General features: G+C 39.4%; 1 protein-coding gene across 4 annotated transcripts in view; it reads right to left on the bottom strand.

The window, feature by feature from the left end:
- Positions 1–24,053, bottom strand: part of NAV3 (neuron navigator 3) — a 405,038-nt gene that overhangs the window by 176,564 nt on the left and 204,421 nt on the right. For all 4 annotated transcript variants that reach the window (XM_034771960.1, XM_034771981.1, XM_034771971.1 and 1 more), the window contains 3 exons: positions 21,775–21,843; positions 18,761–18,900; positions 6,497–7,532 (listed from right to left, as the gene is read on the bottom strand). In XM_034771960.1, coding sequence (XP_034627851.1) covers positions 6,497–7,532; positions 18,761–18,900; positions 21,775–21,843 — 1,245 coding nt within the window. The remainder of the gene's footprint in view (positions 1–6,496; positions 7,533–18,760; positions 18,901–21,774; positions 21,844–24,053) is intronic.

Genomic DNA, 24,053 nt, shown 5'->3' with positions numbered 1-24,053 from the left:
CCAATGCTTCCAATGGAACATGGCAGGTAAAGATGTGTACAGAGGGAGCCGTTTCAAATACCTTGGTGTGTTTTTGTTGAAAATAAAGCATGTAGTGGGCAGTGTTATAATGCTAGCTATGATTGCAAGACTTTGGTAATTTGCCATCTTCATCTCACAACAGTGAATGTAAATGCAGAATCAGATAAGTCACTCCTGTGTGTTTCTGTGAGTTGCCAATTAAAAACAAAAATGACTTCCTGTTTGTTTAGCGCCACAATCTATCGTAAGCTTTTTCATAACCAATGTATAAATTACTGGGACAATGGGTGCAACTGAAAACTCAGCATTCACTACCACAGTTGGTGACCACAGTAGTTTCTTATCTTTAACACAGGAGGCACTGTGGTATTGGCAAGCACTGCTTGCTGATTGGTAAATACTGAGTTGTAAAGAACCTCCACTGTAGCTAAAGGGAGTAGCTCAACTCTTCCCAAAATACTATAGCTAGGATACAAATCTCCTTAACAGTCCAGTGCCATTAATTAATAATTTCTCAGTGCCTATGGAGGTTCAACCCTACCTTAGCACCCACCTTCCCATACTTCACCTATCTTAGCAGTACAAATCCCATAGAACTGCAAACCCTTACCAGTGGTCTACTAATAGAAGTATCTGAACCACCAAACCGGAAGAGAAGAAGGGAGCAGTTTTTAGTAAAGTGGTAACTGTTTCATTAATTAAATCAATATTGAAAATCTTACTCCAGACAGTGTGCTGAGGTGTAAATGTTTTCCAGACAATCCTTCATTTAGCAACTAGTCTAAGTTCAAGAATATTGTTATGAGCCAGATGAAACCTTGTAATGAGTTGAGTTAAAACCTCGTTCAAACAGATGTGTGAACAAGCTCTTCATTTAAGATAGTTGTAAGAGACAGTTAGGGTGCAACATCTAAGACAAAGCCTAATAGAATCTGCCCAGAAACTAGCACCATGTGGCCAGATGGTCCCATTAGGGGTGTGTGTGGAGGTGTGTGTATATGTATTTATATATGTATGTATAAGTGGAAACTGAACAAAGAAGGTCAGAGAGAGGGACAGGAAAAAAACTCCAAGCAGGGCCCAGTAAGCACAGTGTGATCCTGGGAAAAACTAGAGAGAGAGCTTTTAAGTCTGGTGTTGGCTAAGGAGGCTAGGGGTTATAAGTGAAGAAACTGCTCCTTTTGCTCTTGGTTCTTCCTGAGGTTGTGATTGCTTGCAAGAATGGCAGTGGCACATCCCTAACGCCACACAAAATGGCCAGAAAGCTGCAGGCAGCAGTAGCTCCCTTATAACCTTTAACCCAGTGGTCAAGGGAATCTCCCAGGATGTGGGAGATGCCAGTTCAATTCCCTCCTCTGCTTGGTGAGGGGAAATGATTGGAACATGGGCTTCCCATCTCTCAGGCAAATGCCACTGGGCTATGATAGATTCTGATAGGGGTCTCTCTTGTTGAAGCTATTCCACTGTGTATAAATCATTAAATATGCATTGTGCCAGAGAGAGAGAAAGAATGATTCTATAGTCCGGAGCTTAGGGCACTCATCTGAGAGATGGGAAATCCATGTTAAAATCTTTTCCCCTCATTAGGCAAAGGAAGGAACTGAACCACTGTCTTCCTGGTCTGAGGCTCGCATGAGGGCTCAGGAATGAGATACATCCCTGGGCAGCTAGACTGAGGTGTTGTGCACAAGTTTAGCTGCAGAAACCAAGGCATCTGAAGGACTTTACTGCAAAAAATGTAGGCATCAGGGAGATTTAGGCACCTCCAAAGTTAGGCGCTCAATGGCACCTAAAGTTTGGACTTAAGCTTTTAAAGTGGGAGTTGGGCACCTAAGTCCTTTTGTGGAGCTGGACCTGGGTCATCATCCGAGACTGCTATAACATGAAATATATGGCAGAATGTGGGTAAAACAGAACAGGAAACATACAATTCTCCCCTAAGGAGTTCAGTCAGAAATTTAATTAACACATTATTTTTTTTAATTAGCATCATCAGCATGGAGGCATGTCCTCTGGAATGGTGGCCGAAGCATGAAGGGGCATATGAATCTTTAGCAGATCTGGCACGTAAATACTTTGCAACGCCAGATACAAAAGTGCCACGTGAACTCCTGTTCTCACTTTCAGGTAACACTGTAACTAAGAAGCAGGCAACAGTATCTCCTGTAAATGTAAACAAACTTGTTTGTCTTAGCGATTGGCAGAACAAAAAGTAGGACTAAGCGGACTTGTAGGCTCTGAAGTTTTACATCGTTTTGTTTTTGAGTGCAGTTATGTACCAAAAAAAATCTACATTGGTAAGTTACACTTTCACGATAAACAGATTGCACTGCAATACTTGTATAAGGTGAATTGAAAAATAGTATTTCTTTTATTTATCATTTTTACAGTGCAAATATTTGAAATCAATAATAATATAAAGTGAGCACTGTACACTTTGTATCCTGTGATGTAACTTAAATCAATATATTTGAAAATGTAGAAAAACATCCAAAAATATTTAATGAATTTCAGTTGGTATTCTATCGCTTCGAGGTGCGATTAATCGCAATTAATTTTTTTCAGTTAATCGCATGACTTAACTGCGATTATTCCAAAGTCCTAATTATTTCTTCATTGAATGTAATTCAAGGATTGCCTTTTAAAGATATACTTTTGATTGTGTAAAATACCTGGGACAGATCCTCAGTTGGTGTAAACCGCCACGGCGCCTTTGACTTCGCTAACGTCATTGAAGCAACGACAATTTACACCAACCCATTAAGCTTTCATTTAGGTTTTCCTTTCTGTAGAAGATTGGCAGCGTACACAGCCCAGATCAGAAAGAGAAAATAATATGTAAGTGTAAAATATTATCATCACTGCTCTAAAATGTTTAGGGGATACTGTGCACATAATATTTTGGGGCAATAAAATGTAAAGTCAATAACTCCAAATTAAGATAAATTAAGCTATCCCTCTCATGACCCATATAAAGTGTAAGCAATGATGTTGTAAAATCCCTGATATTGTGGGGCAAGATTAAAACCTTCCCTTTTCAGTCTTGCCTCTTTCTTCCCTCTCCCCTGCAACTGTATCTCCATCGTGCTACTTTGCTCCTGTCTCTATCTGACCTCTTAACAGCACAGTGAAGGTGAGTAAAATTCCATGGCCAAATTCACTGAATTTCAATGATGGTGTAATTTACACCAGTTTTGTAGTCCCCTCAGTGTGTAAGAAGCTTAGGCTAAAGTAGCACGAGGACTATTTTAACTAACTGTACACCTACTTAGACCCTCCTATTACTTTTCCTGCTACATCCCTCTCATCAAGCCTTTTGGCAAGTAAACTACACCCGAGGGTAACATAGAGAGTGGCTCAGGCTAGCTGCCCGAGTACGTACCTAGGTGATCCCAGTCCGGTTTGTATTCTGGCAGCTGACCCAGGCCATTGCTCATGCTACCCCTCGCTACACTGCTATGTTTAGCATGCTAATTTGAGCAGACCTAGCGCATCTGTCTATCTGTGCTAGGGAGCGTGCTCCCACTTCCAGTGCAGATGTACCCTTAGATCAGTTGGATTCTGTGGAGCAAGTTCAGAGGCGACGTGTAAAGGATTGTTAGTTGCACATTCATAACTGTGTTTGAGTCTAAGTTGTTACGTTTTGAGGAGGCTGGAGGAATGAAGGTCAAACCAGTTTAGATTCCTTCATATTCACCTCTATGGTCTCTTTTCTTTGAAGAGAATTGGTGATCCCTGATGAATCTGCATGCCCTGGTGTTTAAGGGGGATAAATATGACATCAGATAGCAATTGTGCACTAAGGGTTCAGGGCTGCCACTCATAATAAATCCTTTCAGCGCATCCTAATGGAACATCTGAAGAAGTGTTTGTTTTTTTTACCCATGAAAGCTTATGCCCCAATAAATGTGTTAGTCTTTAAGGTGCCACCAGATTCCTCGTTGTTTTTGTGGATACAGACCAACACGGTTACCCCTCTGATACCTAATGGAACATTCTCTTTTAGATACAACACACTAACAACAACTAGGACTCATTACCTACAACACATGACGGCTACTATGCCATCATACTCCTTGTTGAAAGAAAAATACATGCTCATCTCACAAAGAAACTCCTTTGCAACAGTCCCTACTACTACTCTACTATCCCTAAATCCACATTAGTGTTATTGTGGGCCAAAGAAACTCTCTGTAACTGTATAGTATTTGATATTCAGAGGTTACCAGCGAGTAAACCAGATAAAGTAACAACTTACTTTTTACATATGGTACATTGTTGGGAGCCTGTACAGGTTGGACCCTTGTGTTGTAGCTGATACAATTTTACAGGGGTTTGCAGGATTACATATAGAATTTTGTGGATTTCTACTGAATTACATTGTGCCTAGCACTTTACAAGGACAGCAGTGTATATTTGCAGAAGTTGGGCATTTTTTCCAGCTGACAGCACTATGTAAAAACAGTTCTTTTGGACAGTGATTTTTGTTTATCAGCCCATTATTCTTTCGAGTTATTGTAGCAGCTAACAGGCATACTTGAGAATTATGTGCATACATCGCGGTGGCCAACTAAGAAAACAGTTGTGTTTACTAGTGAGAAAATGCAAATACACCGATGTGGCTTCACGTACAGTACTATTTACCATATGCCCCCAGGAATAATTCTGCTGACTTTGTAAATATGGATATTCTGTCTCTGATTATATTTATACTCTGCTATAAAATCATTGTCTACTATTTCAAAGACCTTGAGACCCACAAGGAATAGAGTTAGCATGTATCTGCATTCAGTACAGGATCTGTGGGACAGATTCTGCTCTCAATTCCACAGATGTACATCTGAAGTAACTCCAGCCAAGTCAGTGGAGTTATTCCTCTTAACACTGGTGTGAGATTAGACTTTGGCCTTTAGAATTGTTTTCAAGCAAGATTTAACTTCAAATACAGTGGCCTTTGTTGGTTGAGGCGTATTGGGGATTAGTCATAAAGCCAAATTCTGTTGGCAAATACACGCTTGAATCTTCCCTTTAATAGTCCTAATGTATTTTGCATTTTGATGCAGCATAGTAAAAAGATAACATATTTCCATATTGTGACAACATGCAATGAAATGGCATCACCATGTGGTAAATGTTAGTTTCATATGTATTTGAGGGCAGAATGGGGTCCACGTATATCTCTATATTCGTATATATATTTCCATCTCATATTCAGTATAGTAAATTGCATATATCACTGAAGTTGTTCCAGACCATGAATTACCATAATATGTGATCTTTACTCAGTTATTCAGAATCACATAAATTCATTAAATATTTCTCTTATACATGCTCGGCTATATATTGAATTGAAGAGGCCAGCTATTAAATATTAAAATAAATAAAAACTGTGCTCTATGGCTCTTTCCCCCTCATAATTTTTGGGGCTCTGTTTTTAATCACAGCAAACTTAAATAATTTATCACTCACCCACAATGGGTCTGAAACTGTGTTTAGTTTTACATAATGATATATGCTCCCTCTGTGTCTACTCCAGCACCTCTTTAATCTTTAGCCAATTTTTATCTACAAGTTCCACTTGCTAACAAAAACTGCCAGCCTATTCTACTTAATAATACATTTCTCAGTTTATCAAAATTTTCCTTTTTAAATGTTTAATTTACCCACAGCTGAATCTAAAAATCCTTCAACAGCTGACATTTGAAACCTTATTAAACTGCAATCACTATTACTGAAACCAGCCAGAATAGTAGCTTCCCTTATTATAGCTTCCTTATTGTATAAAATGAAAATCTCTAGCCGCCCTAGTTTACCTCTTGTTTTTCAATCCACTACACCGGATCCTACCTAACATAAGAGATTATACTAGGTGGGTAACTTAAAGCTGTCCTTCTGCAATATTGTTATTCTGGGGTCAGTAGAGTAGAATCAGGATGCTACAATCAACCCCCATGCTCACCCAATTCGTCCTTGGTGAATATTTGCAAGCATTTTAAAATTATTTCCCTCGCTAATGCCTCTTTTGTGTCACCTTCTGTGATGATTCCAATAAAGTTTACTTTAACAATATTTAGGAAACAGCAAATTCTAAGCAAATATTGCAGAATATTGGCAGAAAATAGCTGTTGAAATCTAAGCAAAAGTATTCCACACTGGAAATCTGGTTTTAAGAGTTATGCTCATCCACCAGAAACATATCATGTGACCTGCGTATCCAATCAAAACAGCTTGAATTTCAAATGGCAAATACTCTCAACAAACTGCCCAAGTATGAGCTACAAACCAAAAAATGTCCACGGCAATTATTCATAGAGTAATTTTGAATAGTGCACAAATGTTAGGAAAATCATGTTTGTGTACAACTTGTGAATAAACAGATAAAATCCACTAGCCATTTGATTCTCTATGAATTATTCTATCAGTCCCAGTTACACATCTTATAAATAATAACACAAAATTGCTTTAGTGACCTTACCTATAAATGAAAGGAGCTACTGTGGCAGTGTTTGGGTGACTATATTGCTGTTGTTGAGGAAGTTGGACGATGCCATTTCCTGTGACTTGTCCACTGCTTGCAGCCATTGAAACAGAAAGAACTGCAGAAGAACCAGGGGTCAGAGCTGGGCTAGATTCTTTTCCTTCAGAAGAAGTAAGACTACAGGAAGTGGAGGCTTTCTCATTAGCTTGTGATTTCGTTGTCGATTGAGACTGGTTGCCCTTTGTAGTCCTGAATTTTTCAGACTCTTTATTTCCTGCACACACAGCTGAAGCACTCTGCTTTGCTGTCGGTACCTTTGATCCAGGTTTTGGTATCCCACTAGAGGAGGGTATTAAACTTTCCTTCTTGGCCGCTGTAGTCTTGCTCCCCTTTGGGATCAAGCTTGCAATTTTTGAGCTCTTCTTTGTAGATGTTTCAGTGACCTGGTCCTTCTCTTCCTTTACTGTTTTCTCAGTGCAAACTTTATTTTTGTCCCTGTTCTTTTCCTCTTTGTCCTTTGGCTGTAGCAAAGACTTTTTATTGCTGAGATTTTTGCTTCCAGCTTTTGGAGGGGTTAGCTTAGGCGACACTTTAGGACTGCTACTGGTGGAGCCACCACTATTTAGCCCACTGCTAAAGCCGTCCATTTCACCACACTCCGAAAAGGTATCATCCTCTCTTCCACTCTCATTGAGTCCTGAACTGGATGACAAGGGGGGTCTTAAAGCAGTCCTAGCATTAACCAGCTTGAACTTTTCCAGCATGGATTTCTGTCCGGATGAAGGGGGTTTCGCTCCTTCAGAAAGGGGTGGCTTGAGCCTGTCTGAAGATGGAGTAGGGGAGGTGGCGGGACTAGGCTGCTTCACGGACAGCATGGTGGAGGTGGCACTGTGTTTGACATTCATGGATTTGCTGCGCCAAGGTTTGCTGGCACTTGGAGAGGGTATGGCAGAGACCGGCTGCTGCCCAGTGCTGGTGGGATGCTGCACATTTCCATTCATGCCTGCAGATGGGTGAGGGCCTTTTGGTGAATCTGTTAAAAAAAAAAAAAAAAGAGCGAGAATCATATATTTTGCAATGATAGAATTTTTTTTCCTGCTCTAAAACAATATTCTAATTAGTTATATCTTTAAAAACACAGATACAACTGAGCTTTCAAAAACTGACAGAAAATGCAGTTTATACTAAACTTAGTTTATACACGGAAGGCTACAATTAAGTATATGGCTTGCAAAACAAGAATGTTTTTGCTTCTCTGTCATGTTGTTTTAGAGTATCCATCTCTCAGAGCTGAGGAGAACATGGAGGCACGATGTAACTCTCACTTCTGAAACTAAAGCTCTTAATAATTAGAAGATTATAATCGTATCTTAATATTAGTTCAAGAAAGCCTTCTGATCAGAAGATGTCCCAGATGTCAGTAAATTAGCGAACACCTCCAATCACAGAATTGAGATGCTGAGGGGGAAAAAGATGGATTTTGAAAGATAACAAAAGTTAAGCTTTTCTTTTCTGGTTTTCGGGTAATATGATACTTACATTGAGAAACCTGTACTAGAGAAAGTGGTCTGGGAAATATTGTTTCTGTTCCTACAAGCAAAAAATGTCTAGCACATATACCAACACTTCTCTGGGCCACTGCCCTGAAATGTCTAATTTAATTCTACCTTTTGGCCACCATATTTCTTTGCTAGAACTGATCACAGAGGTTTGATTACGGTGTATTTTCCAGGACAGGAGAAAATATATCAGAAAGCTTCACTGTTGACAGTACTTGATAGCAGTTGAAGCAGTTGCTAGTTCTGCAACAGTGCAACACTGACAGTTATTTAGGTCTGATTCTTATTTGCTTTAATGGCTAGATCCACAAAGGGGATTTAAGTTCAGTGTTCCAATACCTAACTTCAGGCACTCTGCTGCATAGTGGAATCTGCAGCCCTATGATAGGCACCCAGACTCCCTCCTATACACGAGTTAGTGCCTAAGAATAGGATTAACAAAAGCCAGCAAGTTGAGCAGAAAACTGCCTAAGCTAGCCAACAGGAAATGCCAAGGAGAGGGGTGTGGCCTAAGCTCCACCCCTCAAAGGGATTTAGGCACCTACCTTCAGCTGGAGGGAAGCGTCTCCCTCCACCCAGGATTCAGAGCCATGAACCCTCTCCTGGAGTTAGGCACCTAAGTCAGGTCAACCATTTTTGGCAAAAACAAGGATGGGGAGTCAGTGGCCTTATACCCCATAGCCCAGTGCATTCACCTCAGAAGTGGGAGACCCGGTTTCAAGGCTCTACTCTGACTCAGGAAGAAGAGGGAGTTGAACTTGGGTGTTTCCCAGGCTGGGTGTGTGCACTAACACCCAGGCAATAGAATTTTCCAGACTGGGGGCTCTCTCAGTCTTTCCTGTTGATGCTGTTCCACTCTATAAAATAATTAAATATGGACAGGAGCAGAGGCTGGGTTCTGACTCTCACATCCCAAGGGAGTGTCCTATCCACTGGACAATAGGGTCATTCTCACTCTCTTTCTGGCCCAAGGGATTATTTATTTATACACAGTGAAACAGCTTCAAAAGGAGAAATAGGGAGACCCACCCCAGATTACCCCCTAGGCCAGTGGGTCTCCAACGTCCTGGGGGAGTGCTCTCAGCACCAGGCTATAAGGTAGAAGGCAGCTTCAGCCTGGGTCCCAAACTGGTTGACATACTCTAATGTTACCTGAGTCCTACCACACTGGATCCCACAGGCAGGGTAGGTGATGCCTAGTTTGTTAATCTTGCTGACGGTTAGGTGTGAAGTAGGCACTGGATATCAAGACTCCAGCAGCCATGCACATACCCATCAGCAGAAATCGAGGGTTTCTCTACATGAGCATTTAGTTCTCGGCAAGTTGGGGTGTGTATCTTTTCCCCGCTAGCCTGCCTAGTGCTCACTGAAATAGGACTAGATCAGAATACATTAATGAACTGTTAACATGCATCAGCAGAGTCCATCTGGACAGTTAGTCCAAGGCAGGTTGATTTGGGATAGATTCATGCATGCCTCAAATTTACCATGAACAAATTGTTCATGTAGACTCACCCTCATCTGTCTAGGGAAGGTAGGGCCATGCTGGGTTGGGAGGCAGCTGAACTGGGATTTTGAGAATCTCAATTTTGGCTTTAGGTCCTAAAGTGTGAGGTAGACCACTAAATCCCTTTATAGGTTAGTCCTAAAACTCATTTACACTGCCAGAGCAGGGCAAAGGGGCCTTAGTATAAATGAGAATCAGGCCCTCTGTGTAATAATCAATATAGTTGAACATATTTTAAACGCTAACCATATTTTCCAACAAGCAGCCTGCCTTCTTAAGCAAAACAGATTGATGTATGAAAAACACATACATTGGGAATGAGCTCTTTTAAATTAAGCCCACATTGCTAAGTGTGGGGGCCTGAGTAGTTGAGTGCTATTTGCTGGTTAACATTACTCTGTGGCATCACAGAAATGAAGTGTTAATGGTGATTAAACCCATTAAAACCACCAATTATGTTCTCTAAATTATTGTGCATAATTGTATTAGCTCAGATGATGTTTCAAGTTACTGTGTTTTGTATTGTTGCACAGAACACCAGGAGGGCTACTGAAAGGATGCTTAGGCGTGTCCATCTTATTCAGCGTCAATTTCAGAGTGGCAGATACATCTGAAGCATGACTACAAAACGTCCACTTGAAATACTATTCATGTCTTACCAAAACTGCACTTAAAGCTTTATGTGGAAACGTGAGCCCAAGGTCCAATAATGTAAATATTATAGTTAGTGAGAAAGGGCACTAGCAGCATTTCTCCTCGAAGTGCTAAGCCAGGGCTATTTACAATTCCGATTCTTGTACTATAAGTTCTATAAATGAAAGCAAGTTACCCGCTCATAAGAGGGAGTAGAGGCTTGTAAGTATCTTGGGAGAGGGGCCCTAACTTTTCTTCAACAAAAACAAAATATATCAGTATTGACCCAGACAGCATGTGTATAATAACAATAGGCACCATAGATCCACAAAATCTGTTTCTTCCTAACATAAATACAGTATTAGTTAAGGTGAAGAATCCAGATCCTCGTGATGCCATCTATCAGGTCAACTATCTCCATCTTAAACAGATGCTCTGTCTATCTTAGTTTTTCTAGCACTTGCCACCATAATATGCAGGCCCTGCCCTGATGAATTAGCCCTGCATGCCTATGCCTACAGTGGACTTCACAGACGATTCTGCTCTTTATCCTTCCCGGGTTCCAGGAAGCTCTGTTGGATTTAGTTACTGTGAGAAAACTTCAGCAAATAGATGCGTCTTACAGTGGTCTTTAAAATAGGTCAGACTTTATCTCATTCTAATCTCTTCTGGTAGCTCATCCCATAACTGAGAATGCTTTGAGACAGATCCTTTTAGAGGCGTGAAGCAGTCTTCAAGCAGGGCCTACTGACAGGGCCAGCGCTTCCACTAGACGACACTAAACGGTCACCTAGGGTGGCAGGATGTGGGGGGGTGGCATTTCGCCGCCATCGGCAGAATTTCGGCGGCGATTCCTCTGGGTGGGAAGAAAAGCGGCCGCGGAAACACCGCCGAGAACCAGGGCTGCCCAGAGGGGCTTCTTCCGCTCTGGGTCTTCGGCGGAAATTCGGCGACGGGTCCTTCACTCACTCCGGGACCAACCGCCGAAGTGCCCCGAAGACACAGAGCAGAAGGACCCCCGCCACCGAGAACGCAGCTTCAGAGGAGGAGCTGCCGCCGATTACTGAGGAGGAGCGCTGCCCCCTAGGGCGGCAAAATCCCTGGCGCCACTCCTGCCTACTGAGCCGCCTCCTTCCCAGCCACCAGTGCAGAGTTTGTGGTTGGGCCTCTATGATTTTTCTGGTGAGCCCCAGCTGCTGGAGCAAAGCCTGGGGGCTGTGGATTGCTGGGTAGATTATAGCAAGGTTTAGGCTTCTTTAATTTATTCCAGGGACCGGTCTGGTGGCTGATGGCCCAGGATGGGAGGTGAGCAAAGCCTCCTTTGCACTCACATCTGGACATGCACTGGGTACTCATTGATTACACGTGAGGATTGGGCCTTTATTTCCAGTTTTCATGTGCTTCATTAAAAGTGTTAAAATATATTCAGACTATATATAACAATATATGAGTCCACTATGTTGAGGGGAAGGATAGCTCAGTGGTTTGAGCGTTGGCCTGCTAAACCCAGGTTTTGTGAGTTCAATCCTTGAGGGGGCCATTTAGGGATCTGGGGCAAAAATCTGTCAGGGACAGTACTTGGTCCTGCACTGAAGGCAGGGAACTGGACTCGACTCAATGACCTTTCAGTTCTATAAGATAGGTATATATTATTATTATTATATTTTTACATTCTGGTGTGTTAACTATGATATTCTGGTATCTCTGTAGGTTACCAGTTTTAAGTTGTGTTCATTTACTTACAAAAAGTACTGATTTAAAAAAAAAAAAAAACACACAAAACCAAGCCCCCCTTACCATATCTCCTTTGGAGTAATATCAAGCTTGTGTAATGAAGAGACAGTAGTAAACAAAGAAAAAATTACTTTTTGGCATTTCCTCAATAGCTTGTTGTGCTGTATACACAGCAAGTACCCACAGGCGCCTTGGAGTCACTGCTTCATAACACATATATCACAAATTGTAATCAGCGCCAGATAAGTTACAGATGGACTGAGAGCTTTAATTTGGCTCTTAATCTTTAATTTAAATCACACCCTTAATGTTCCTTAAAGAGAGTTGTTTCTGTGCCCAAGTGTATTATCAATAGTTCATTGTGCAATTAATAAAGTGGAATAAAAGGATTTGTTTCCTGATACGGAATGACCTTGTCTCCCACCCTAAATGCATTCCTTGAACCTGCAGATCTGTTAGTGTGCTGTGCACATTCAGTTCGACTCAGGTATTTATTACATGACATCTGTCCCCACCTTGTGGTAATTTTGATACAGAGTGAATCCAAACAAAATATATCTGTGTATTTCATTTTTACATTTTAGTTTTACATCTTAAATCTGTAGGTCACCAGCTTATAAGAGTGAAGAGAGGTTTTGATTATTATAGCATAGGCACACTAACTTTTCTTCAACAATAACAACATAAATCAATATTTCCAGCATGTTGATTCAGACTGCACATATGTAGGCTTGGCAGAATTCAATTAAAAAAATAATTTTGATGGAGTATATTAATGTTTATTTTTAAGCTTTTTTTCAATTTTTATCTATTCAAATTTTCACAGTTGAGTGAAATTATGGGGGGACAAGCAATAATTATTTAATAACAATGTATGTTGAGATTCAAAAAGTTAAAGCTTTAAAACAAAAATTGTCAACATAACACATACAAATATACTAAGTAAATATCCTTAAAATCAAACTCTAATAAGTTCTCAAGCAGCATTTGTCTTTCTTTGCCTGTCCATAAGGCCCTTCATTTTCAGTTTTCATTGATTTTTATTGAAAATTTCCCAGGTTTTACATAAGCTATTATTTGTGTGTGTGGGGGGGGTTCTTTTCTTTTTTTTAACTGATTTGTACCACAATTCTGGACCACTCAAGTATATGAAAAGACCAATTATGTGAAGAAAATCTAATACATTACATTAGGTAGATGTATTTATGTTAATAAAGTGTAAATACGAGGCTCTCTGTTAAAATAAGCAATGTAATGCAAGATATACGAACACACTCATGTGCATGCATATGTGCACAAATTGTTACTGTGCAGTCCATGAAATAAACCATTAAACTGCTTTTATTTTCAGTTTTCTTTCTTCTCACTATTTGTTGGGGTTGTCTTTGTGTTTTTTTTTTTTTTTTTTTTGTGTGCCTACAGTCCCCCAATGTTAACCCCAATATTTACCCAGAAAACTGTGAAATTAATTTATTGTACTGATCTTCACCTGCTTCTATTTTTTTTTTTTCATAATAAACACTGATAAATTCCTGGGAAATTTTAAACAAAATAAAAACTGAAACCTTTTTGTGAATTTCTATTTTCATCAATGGAAATATGTTTTTGTCAGTTTGTGTATATATGGCAAAATCAACATTTACCGACATTTAATGAAAAAAATCAAATCCTTCCAAGCCTGTACATATATCATGGCAATAGGCATCAGAGATACATTAAATAAGAAATTCTGTTTCCTTGTAACACAAATACTGTATTAAAGTCCAAAATCCAGATACTAGTGACACCACAGACAAATGTAAAAGTCCTTATGTAATTTACGTTATACTCTGTCAGGCCAACTATCTCCATCTTATACAGATGCTGTATAGCTGTATACCAATAGTCCATCTTTATGGATAATGAAGTAGAATAAAAAGATTTGTTTCCTGATACTGAGTGATATATTAGTGTATTTAATTTTTACATTTTATTTTTACGTTTACATCTTAAACTTGTAAATCACCAACTCAGATGGAAGTTTGCATATACAATTCAGTACAAATGACAGTTCAGTTGTTGCCTACATATATGCTAATCAGAAACAGCCACCCACACAACTTTCTTCTTCCACTTACCTGCTCAGATTTTTCCTGCTAGGAGAACAATGATTATATGGTTATGTAAAGGGACACATGACAGGGGGATATGTATATAAGCATATGTTACTGGATCAGGAGCATACACCAAGAAGAATGCTCTGACCCCTAAGCATAATCTTACAGTGGATTTTTGCTTTCGAGAGACTTGGATTGGCGTAGTGAACTGCCATCCTGCACTACCGCTCCTATATGCAGACTTTCTGACAGTAGCCAATGTCAGATTTGTCCTAAGGTGTGTAACAAAATAATGGACATAAAATGAGACCAGGACAAACATACAGGCCTAATAATACTAATATAACAGAATCTCTCATGTAACGTTTCAGGACCAAAGCCTCAGTTGTTGCTTAGCTAGGGGCTTGTGAAATGTACAGGTATAAACATTTTCCCCACAAGCCCACAGAATGGCTGGGGAGCCACTCTGTGAAGGCGACTTCATCCCCTGGCTGAAATAGCTCTGTTCACCTTTAACATGTGTCTATTGTAACATGTGTCACTACATTGCCACCTAAGAGGACTTCAGACCACATAGAGGTGCATACTTCTGCACAATCCCAGTCCTCCATTATGTGCTACAACCACACCTGTTCTATTGTCTTCATGGAGGTGAGGCACTGGATTTGCCCCTATGTGCACGGCCAATTTGTCAGAGTTATACAGAATAAAAGCAGAGTGGAAATGTAATTGTGAGCAGTGCAATGATGGTTCCAAAGATGCAATCTCAAAATGCATTTATGTATTTTGAGGGGAGGGAGGATTAGTATCAAGTAGCTTTAGAAATATTTTAAAAGGTGAGTGACTACACATAAAAAAAAAGGGGAAAGTTAACAAGGGAGTCTGCTGTGACAAGGGGTTTACAAGATGTGTTTACTCAGTAAAATTGGAGTTTTCTGTAAGAGTCAATATATGAGACGGGAGATAAGGTTTTTTGGATTTTTTTTAAGTTTAGCAAATGTCTTGCATATGAGTGACACCATTCAATTCAATAGGGGTTGTGAGAAGGTTAGATAGCAGCTTAGACTAGCCAATAGATTGTTGACAATGAAAATATGAGATCATAACCAAACACTTTCAAACCAGTTTGCCCACCCCACATGCTTTTTGCTTCTTAGGAAAACCTCCATGGGAGAGTTACATATGCCTGCCCCAAAGATAGGTAACAGTATCTTATATTACAAACATTCATAGCCAGAAGTTCAGCATTTACCTTTATTAAGCATTTTTTTAAGTATTAAGTGGGGTTATAGTCGTATGACTCCGTTTCACTACAGTGAAAATATTCCAGTTTAAACCCCACACAACACAAATAATTTAGGGGCAATAGTCAAATTCTAAAAGTCTTTTTTTCAGCACGATGTGGTGAGAACACTAATCAGAACATTTGTTCTTTCCTACTCTCAACTGACAAAATTTACCTTTCTAATTCATGCAATGTTACACTGTACAGCTCTTCCGTAGAATGAGTGCTATAGATGCAGTAGAACAGTAATTCTCAAAGTGTGGTGACATGTAACATTGGTGGTGAGTGGGCTGCAGTCAGGTTGTATGAGGTTTAGTTTAAAGTATACTATCACTGACTGAAATTCTGAAGGTGGTACACCAAATACAGTCTGAGAATCACTGCAACAAGTCCATACTGGGGATAAGAGTATAATGTTTCAGGGCTGTTCTTCCTAAGAAGTGTGAGGGGAAATTAATCTAAATGACTTCATCCTTGTTATTTCAAAATGAAAGAATTATTCCTATTATTTTCTTTTTTATTTATTCTTTCAGAAGCAGACAATCCATTAAGACATATACTCTCACTGAAATCCCTCCAAAGGATGTAGCATCCAGGGGAGGGAAGAAAAGAAAAAGATCAGCTGACTGAGTCCATATGAGCCAACTAACTGCAATCTCCCAGCATCGGCCTGTTTAGATTTTTGATATGTGTTATGTACTCAGGGCCCACATGTCTTAATCAAAGCTACCATAAAGTAAACTCTAACTCTGGCTGAATGAGTTTGTGGGTGAAACTCTGGCTCTACTGAAGTCAATGGCAAAACTCCCATTGGCTTCAACAGGGTCGGGGGGAATTTTACCTCATGTGAATTATTCCTTATGGGATACACCCCTACTTATTTATAAGTTACAAATGAACCTCAAAAAGGGTCCAAGAACTGTCAAGTTATGAGTAAAGGTTTGGGCCAGATCTGATTTTGGGTCCATTCTTGGTTGCATTGGAGCAGGATTGGGCACTTGAATCTGTAAATTTATGTCCATCCCTGACAGTAACTGAGTTGGAAACCATGTTAATTATACAATAACTGGAGTTTCAATTCTTACCAATTCTTGATAACGTACTGTGTAAATAACCTTGTGTAATGTATTCAAACTCATACAGCATATATTGAGTCATACTAAAGAGAACTATGCACTAATATTGGTCTGAGCACAGGACTGGCAGTCCGCAGCTCCTGAATTCTGATGCCTACTCACACGATGACTTCCTTGTGCAAGCCATTTAACTTCTCTGCCTCGGCTTATCTGTCTGTAATACATACATACTTACCATACAGGAATGTTATCAGAATGGTCACTTAATATTTTGAAAGCACTATACACTGGTACTACTTGGGCTGCTAGCATTAATTTGTCTCGTTGTAGTGCCCATGGCAAAGACAATGCATTAAAAATAGAGCTTTCAGTTCCCTGTGCTGTGTTGCTGTGGGAAAAAAACAACTTTTCAAGTTACTTTAGTAGCAAGTGCTAAATATTATTATTTAGTAGTTGTACTATTAGTAAGAATGTTTGTTTCATACATTTTTTCTATACATTAATGCCAGACAAGTTCCTAGATATGAAAAAGTTGCTATTTAAACTTGTCACAGAAACATTAAACAATATACATATCCTGATAATTAACTTTAAAAACATTTTGGTGCAGTTATTTTTCTCTTTGGGCAAGGAACTGATATGGTGGATTCTGATACACTTTTCTGTTTGTCCTTTTAGGATCTTCGATGAAATATTTTGCTTCCCAGCACTCACTGTAGTTGTTTTCCCTCATTAACTTCTGCTTTTATATACATGTCTCTAAAATAAACTTGTACTTGGCTTATGTTTCCATATCAAATCAATGTACTCAGATCTTTGCTGCTGTTATTTGAAGTAAGAAAAAAGAGCAGAGACAGAAAATTTGAAATATAGTAACTCGGTAGTTATGCAACATTACGTTTTCTATATCCTGTAAAATGAATCGAATGATTATATACAAACAAAGCAGCCCTTATCCTCTTGCAAGTGATGACTTCACTAAAAATCTGATCAAGGTTCTGATTCTGTGCAGGGAAGAAATGGGAAAGTAAAGAAATCCATCACAGAAAAAGCCACATAAACGTGCATTGCAAGGCAAGTCTTAGCAGTCCAAAGACAGTTTGCAAGCAATGAGCTGAGAAAAACTGGTATCTACAACTATGGAAAAAAGTTTCCCACCTTTACTCATTCATTCCTCCATATGCTGTTGTTGCAACTGCAAACTGATGTCAAAATCACATAGCATTTCTAAAACCTAAACTATTGTACATACCTTCACTCAAGCAGCCACACCTCCTACTGCGTAAGTCCACTATAGTATTTGTGAACTATATACTGTCTGCTCAGTACATATCCTGTATGCTTTATGGATTTAGTCTGCATGTCTTGCCATAAGCAAGCTGATGATAAAATAAAATCAACTACAGAGCTATCCAAAATACTCGTCCCTGATAGTAAAAATAATGAAATAACTATTGAAAGGATGGATTTATATCTTCAGATGCTGCTAGGGGCAAAGCATGTTCATCAGAATTTTGCAGAAAAAATCTGGATAGTTGCCTGTTGCTTAGATGAAGAACATTCACTGCATATTTGTTCCTCCCACAGACCCCAAGGATGCAAATGGGTATTATGCATATTGTATCATTTTCAACTATATTCTAACCCAGAGATATGAATAGAATGTCGTTCATTACACAGAGAAGAAAGGGGGCCTGGAGTATTTACTCAACTCAGAATACTGAATTTTCAAATTCTTCTTCTTGAGATAAAGAATAAAGAGGGACATTTTCTAGAAAAACTGCTCCACAGGCCAGGGAGGAGATCAAGAAGTGATGGGGATGAAGAGGAGAACAAATTAAATCAGTAGATAGAACAGCAGCTTGTAATTAAAGATGAAGCAAAATATGAAGCTTAAATTTTAACCCCTTCAAAATTTTCAGAAAATGGATTTAAATTTGAATCCCCAGGTCCAAACTCACTTCTCAGATTATGGTCCTGAAGATATGCAACCTGAAGATTCCAAATCCCACATGAACTGCTGCCTCCACAGAGGGTCTGCCTCAAAGCACACTGAAGTCAATGGGATTTGGATCAGACTCAATATTTCCCCCATGAAACATCAAGTCACCTTTTACTTCAGCGAATCTTGTGAGATTTTCACCAATGGGGTTAAAAATATTGCAATAACAGTTCACAAGATTTCAGTGCTGATTAGTCCAAACCCACATTTTAGCCCTGATTCAGCTACGAACCTGAACGTAAACTCAACACCACCTTCCTGACCCATCTCTAACTATGATTTTTGTGTTACACATGGGATTGTTTATTTTCTGCTTTCAGACTGTGTGTGTTGTCTATGAACAGTTACTGGTGGCTTTTCAAAACTTACCTTTTTCATTGCCATTTGCATATTGTGGAGGCTTGTTTTTGTCAATGCTGTTAAAGCTCTGACTTCTCCGATTTAAATTAGAAGCTCCCTGGACCTTGGTACTGCTGCCTGCAGCTGGCACCCTTGAGGGCCCTGGAAGCCTAGAACAGTATAATCAGAAATTACTTTGTTGTACAAGATGCAAACATATGGAACACACACTTTGTCAAGTATCAGACCAAAGTATGGAACCAGTAAATGAATAACAATGATTTCACATAATGACAATGAATGACAGGAATCAAGTTAGTTAGATTCAACAGGGTCAATGAAAATAAAAGTTAATCCTAACACACACAAAAGGGAAAAAAGATGTTTTATAGCCTCACAGGAAACATAAGGATGCTTTGCATTTGCCATTAACATTGCTAAACCAGATTCACCCACATATACTATTACAGTGTAATATTTTACTTAAATATATCATAGTCTGTTTTCTGGAGTAAATATGATAAAATTGACTAGAGAACATAACAATAAAATATTTTGAAGAAATACCCCAAATGCTCTTAATCTGGTAAATACTGTAGTTAATTGCATTTACAGCACAATAACTAGACTTTTACTAATCCACTGCACTCAAATACATTTTGAATAGCTATTGGCTCTAGCTTTAACTATATTTCAGATTGGTCTGCATATTTATTATCTCAAATGCAGAATGTTGAAAATAAATATTCTAAGGTTGATATTGCAGATGTATGTATGCCCTATATAAGAATATAATGCTGACTATACAGTTCATTTGTTACTATTTGCTGCCACCATCTGAGCCTTACTGTGTAGTAGTGTTATGAAAAAATTAGGAGCCATGGTCTGTAGCATGTATAAAGCATCATTGTATTTTGCTTGATTCAATTCTCTGGCATATGATTATTTAATACAAGTCTGCTTCAAATTTCCTCCATCGCCACTGCAAATACAACTCCCACCCCCTTTTTATACAACACATAATGAAATACTTAGGTCATCAACAGACTTTTGCAACAGGGATATAATATCCATATTCGGTTACTGATGGACTATGCAAATGTGATGAGTAATTTCAAAGACTTTGCTAACAACAGCATGAATTACTGTAGAGTTCTCAAATGATACTAGTGTCATCATATGATGCATCATGAAAGGGCAATAGCTGGAGAGAGGAAAGAAATCACATTATAAAGGACTCCAAAATGTTAGATTTGTATAAATGTTTTGCTTAACACATTGGTACATCAAAAATGTTGAAATCATTTTAGTTTCATTAGATAACACATATAAAGAGCCCCACATTCTGTTACATTACTGATGTAAGCCTCAGAGAGCTAATCCATTCATTATTTTTATAGCTCATTCTGGCTGCCAGCCTGCCTCACTAGTCTCTGCGCTGAGACCAGAGCAGACTGTCTCTACAGCTGTATGCATTCTAACCTTTACCATGACCCATGAAGTCTAGTGATCTTCTGTTCCCTGAAGAATGCACTAAAACAAACTTAAAAATCCATTTGCTCTTTCTCATTACCCTAATTTGACAGGCAGTCAGAGCCTTGAGATCATTTGTCAAAGGTAATGAGAAAAAAAAAAGGCAACGAGAAGGCATGTGCAACACTGGAAATTCATCTGTACTATTAAAATGTAAATTACTTAAGTGTATATTTTACATGCCAGAATCCTTGAACTTGCAGCCGTAAGCACATTATACATGAGGTCACTTGCTCTACATACTTTCCAATTTACTTCATTTACCGTCATTAATTGAACTCAGTTTTCAAATTGCCCTTGCAGAATCATTTTAAGCAACCAAGGAAATGCAAAGTAGGAAGTAACAGATAAGGGACAAGTCACATACCTCTGATCAGGGCCTTGGCAACACTGTCATAGATTTAAAGTATTAGACAATAAAACTGTTAGCCTACACATGCTGAATGGTGGACAAGACAGTAGTGTCAGCAATAAATGAGACTGAAGACCTATGATCACAGGCATAAAGCGACTACACTCTGGAATGGCTCATTGCAAGCTATCACCAGTCACTCAGATTGTATTAGTGCACCACATTATGAAATGCAAGCTTTATTCTGGATTACATTATTTATAGTTCATTGTTCTCAGCAATGAACTGTACAGCAAACAGTGTGATTAATAAAGGCATTGCTTATCATAAACACAAACTTACAACAGCAAGAGGGACTTGAATTCTTTTCTTCTAAAAATCTGTTTGTGGATTTTAGAGTCATGAAAGTGAAAAATTAGCAGCACTGGCTCAAGTGGACAACAGGACAGGCAGGGAAAGTGTGAGTTTCTGCACACAGTTCTGTCAAATACACTTCAAGCTTTAGCTGAGGTCCTTTGTGTCTCCAAACCCAAGTATCTCATGAAGAGGGGCTTAGCTATGCTACTCCAGGGACAGCAGACACAGTCTGTGACTGTTTGTCTGCTACATCTTTGCTCCTCTGCTCCAGAATTTAGGGAATTTAGGATTGCCAACACTCCTGGATTGTTCTGGAGTCTCCAGAAACTAAAGATTAATCTTTAATTAAAGACTATGTCATGTACTGAAGCTTCCAGGAATACGTCCTGCCAAAATTGACAACCCTATATGAACTAGACTTGTGTGATGATTTTGTGACGTGGACACAGGGTCCCTTGGGAGCTAGGATGGCCTTCCAAACTCATTTTCACTTGTGACCCAAGGAAGAAGTTGAGTCAAAAGCTTTACTAAATCCGTAAGCCTTCTAACCCCTCAAATCTGATAATTTACATGCAGGACACAAAGATGCACGATACATAACAATCAGAAATATGGCTAATGGTATTGTACAAATCTGCTTTTGCCAGTCAGGTGCAAGGCTTTCCCATGACAAAGCTCTGTGGTACAAAACTTGCATGATTACACATTGCAATGTTTACTTATGTCCAAAGAATAAAATACCAATGGGCACTGGCTCAGTTGAGTATCACTAATAAGCAATAAATGAGAGATATTAACTGACCTAGAAGTCTTTTTTTGACTGGTTGCAATTCCACTGTGATTAGACTGAGTTGCATATCTGGCTCTCAGACTGTATGAGAAGAAACAGAGAAATTGAATTAAAGAATTTTTGAACACATATAGAAAGCACACACTTACCAGCAAACTATGAGTTAATGTAATGCAAGCTGAACATGTACAGAAAACCCAAATTAATCAGCAAAGAATGAATTAATGTGCAGATTATGAGTAATGCAATGTACAGATTATGAAATAATGGACAGCGCTGTAATTTGCCTCACTCAGCAGAACATATTAACGTTTAGGTATAGACAGTTTGGGAAAAATTTCAGAATGGCCAAGTTTCAGTATTGGTAGTGCCATCTGCAACTGCAAAATCTGTGTTTGAGTTTTTGTTCCCGCAGAAAGAACTGCAGGCAAATATGTAAGTACTTTTGCCTCCAGCTACCTGATCTGGATCTGCAATTAGATAGTTAGAGGAGAACCCAACATTCCGATTTGCAGCTACATACCCAGTGTGAACCCAAAATGCAGATATAAATTGAACCCACCAAAGGAAAGGCATCTGAAGAAGTGGGTTTTTTACCCACGAAAGCTTATGCCCAAATAAATTGGTTAGTCTTTAAGGTGCCACCGGACTCCTCGTTGTTTTTGTGGATACAGACTAACACGGCTACCCCTCTGATACTTGACACCAAAGGAAATGTAGCCATATAGAAGTGTTCACTGATGTTTTCTGTCATTATCACTCAAGCTAATTGTAACAAAGTGCATTGCTCAGACAGACGCTTTAATAGGCGACTCCTGCTATTTATTTATGTTTCCTGTTACATTCCATAGGGAGTTGCATCTTAGCCTCTTAAAGCATGCAGAGGGCATTTTTGCAATACAAGACATGTCTGTGCTAGGGGATTACTACAGAACCCTGTTGGAAGGCCAGACATGTGTCCCATCAAGCAGAAGATGACTGGTGCTGAATCTCTGTTGCCTTATGGCCAGTTTATGCCACTCCCTAGTGCAGTGTGGCTCTACACGATCAGGTCTCCCAGCAGTTTGCATGAGGCATTTGACTGAGGCATGGCTATGGGGAGGAGCTGCAGCTGATGTACTCTAGCTATTATGGCTGATAGAATGTAGAGCAGCTGTCAGGTCTCAGAGCCCCAAATCATGGGGAGGCACAAAGGTGGTTTAAATCATAGCTCAGGTGAAATGGGAAATCAGAGCCTTAGGGCTTTTGAGGATGTGGGAGGAAACCAAATAAAATGGCAGCTCCATTTTGATTGGTTTGGCCTAAAACCAGCAACTCCCACAGTTTATATTTTTAAATCACTGCAGTAGTAGCAGCAGTAGCAGCAGCCACCGCCTCTGGCATTTAGGCCCTGTATAACAGGCTGGCACTATTTGCCAGAAACATCTCTCCCTGCTAGGAGGTATTGATTCTGGTAGGAAAGAGTTAAGTGGTTTCTGCTGATGCACTAAGGTAGGCAGCCTATTAGTCTAGCTGAATATAGTGAATTGAAAATAGTGAATACAGTGTAAAAGTGACACCTCAGCATTATGATGCCTTCATTTGACCTGTCAGAATGACAAAGAGGTGGGTGGGATACCTTTTCCAACTGTGAGATATTAAGGCAGAGAATTATTCTTAAATATTCAGCCTCTAGTAAAAACAGGACATTTTGGTTCCCTTTGAGCTTCAAGTGCCCAGACTTTTATTGAGAAAGCGGGAACTGAACTTTGTGTTCATTGTTGTTAATTTCTGTGTTAATAAAGACAACCCCAGTAAGGGCTCACAGTATGGCCTCTAAAAATGTCTGAACTGTGTTTGCAGGTTGGAAATGGCCCCTGCTCACACACTGTTTGAAAGAAATGAGAGTATATGAGTCCTAACAGTGGGGTATGGAGCCACCAAAAAGACGGCAATGCCACGGCCCTTTGGAATAGATGTATTGTATAACCTCACAACAGTGACAATTCATAGTTTTAAATGACAGCATCTCCTCTGGGATTTAAAATAATACTTAGCCCATGTTCTATATATGTGCGCACACATATTACATAATACTTTATATCTTATATTATATTATGTAAGCAGAGTCAGGATGAGCTCTACCCTGACATCTGGTGGTGAATTATGGTGAATGTGGAAAAGAACTCCAGGGTCTGATCTTGTTTGCATAGGCACACCCACCCGCCTGGCATGAGACAACAGCAACTGATAGTGGTTACTTTGGAAGGGGTGGGATACCCAGTTTCTCTGTTATTGGGGCAGGAGGAATA

This window comes from Trachemys scripta, chromosome 1 (assembly GCF_013100865.1).
Source record: "Trachemys scripta elegans isolate TJP31775 chromosome 1, CAS_Tse_1.0, whole genome shotgun sequence".
In the NCBI taxonomy this organism is placed as follows: Eukaryota; Metazoa; Chordata; order Testudines; family Emydidae; genus Trachemys; species Trachemys scripta.
The sequence above is the reverse complement of the archived record's forward strand: the minus strand, read 5'-3'. Positions and strand labels throughout refer to the sequence as shown.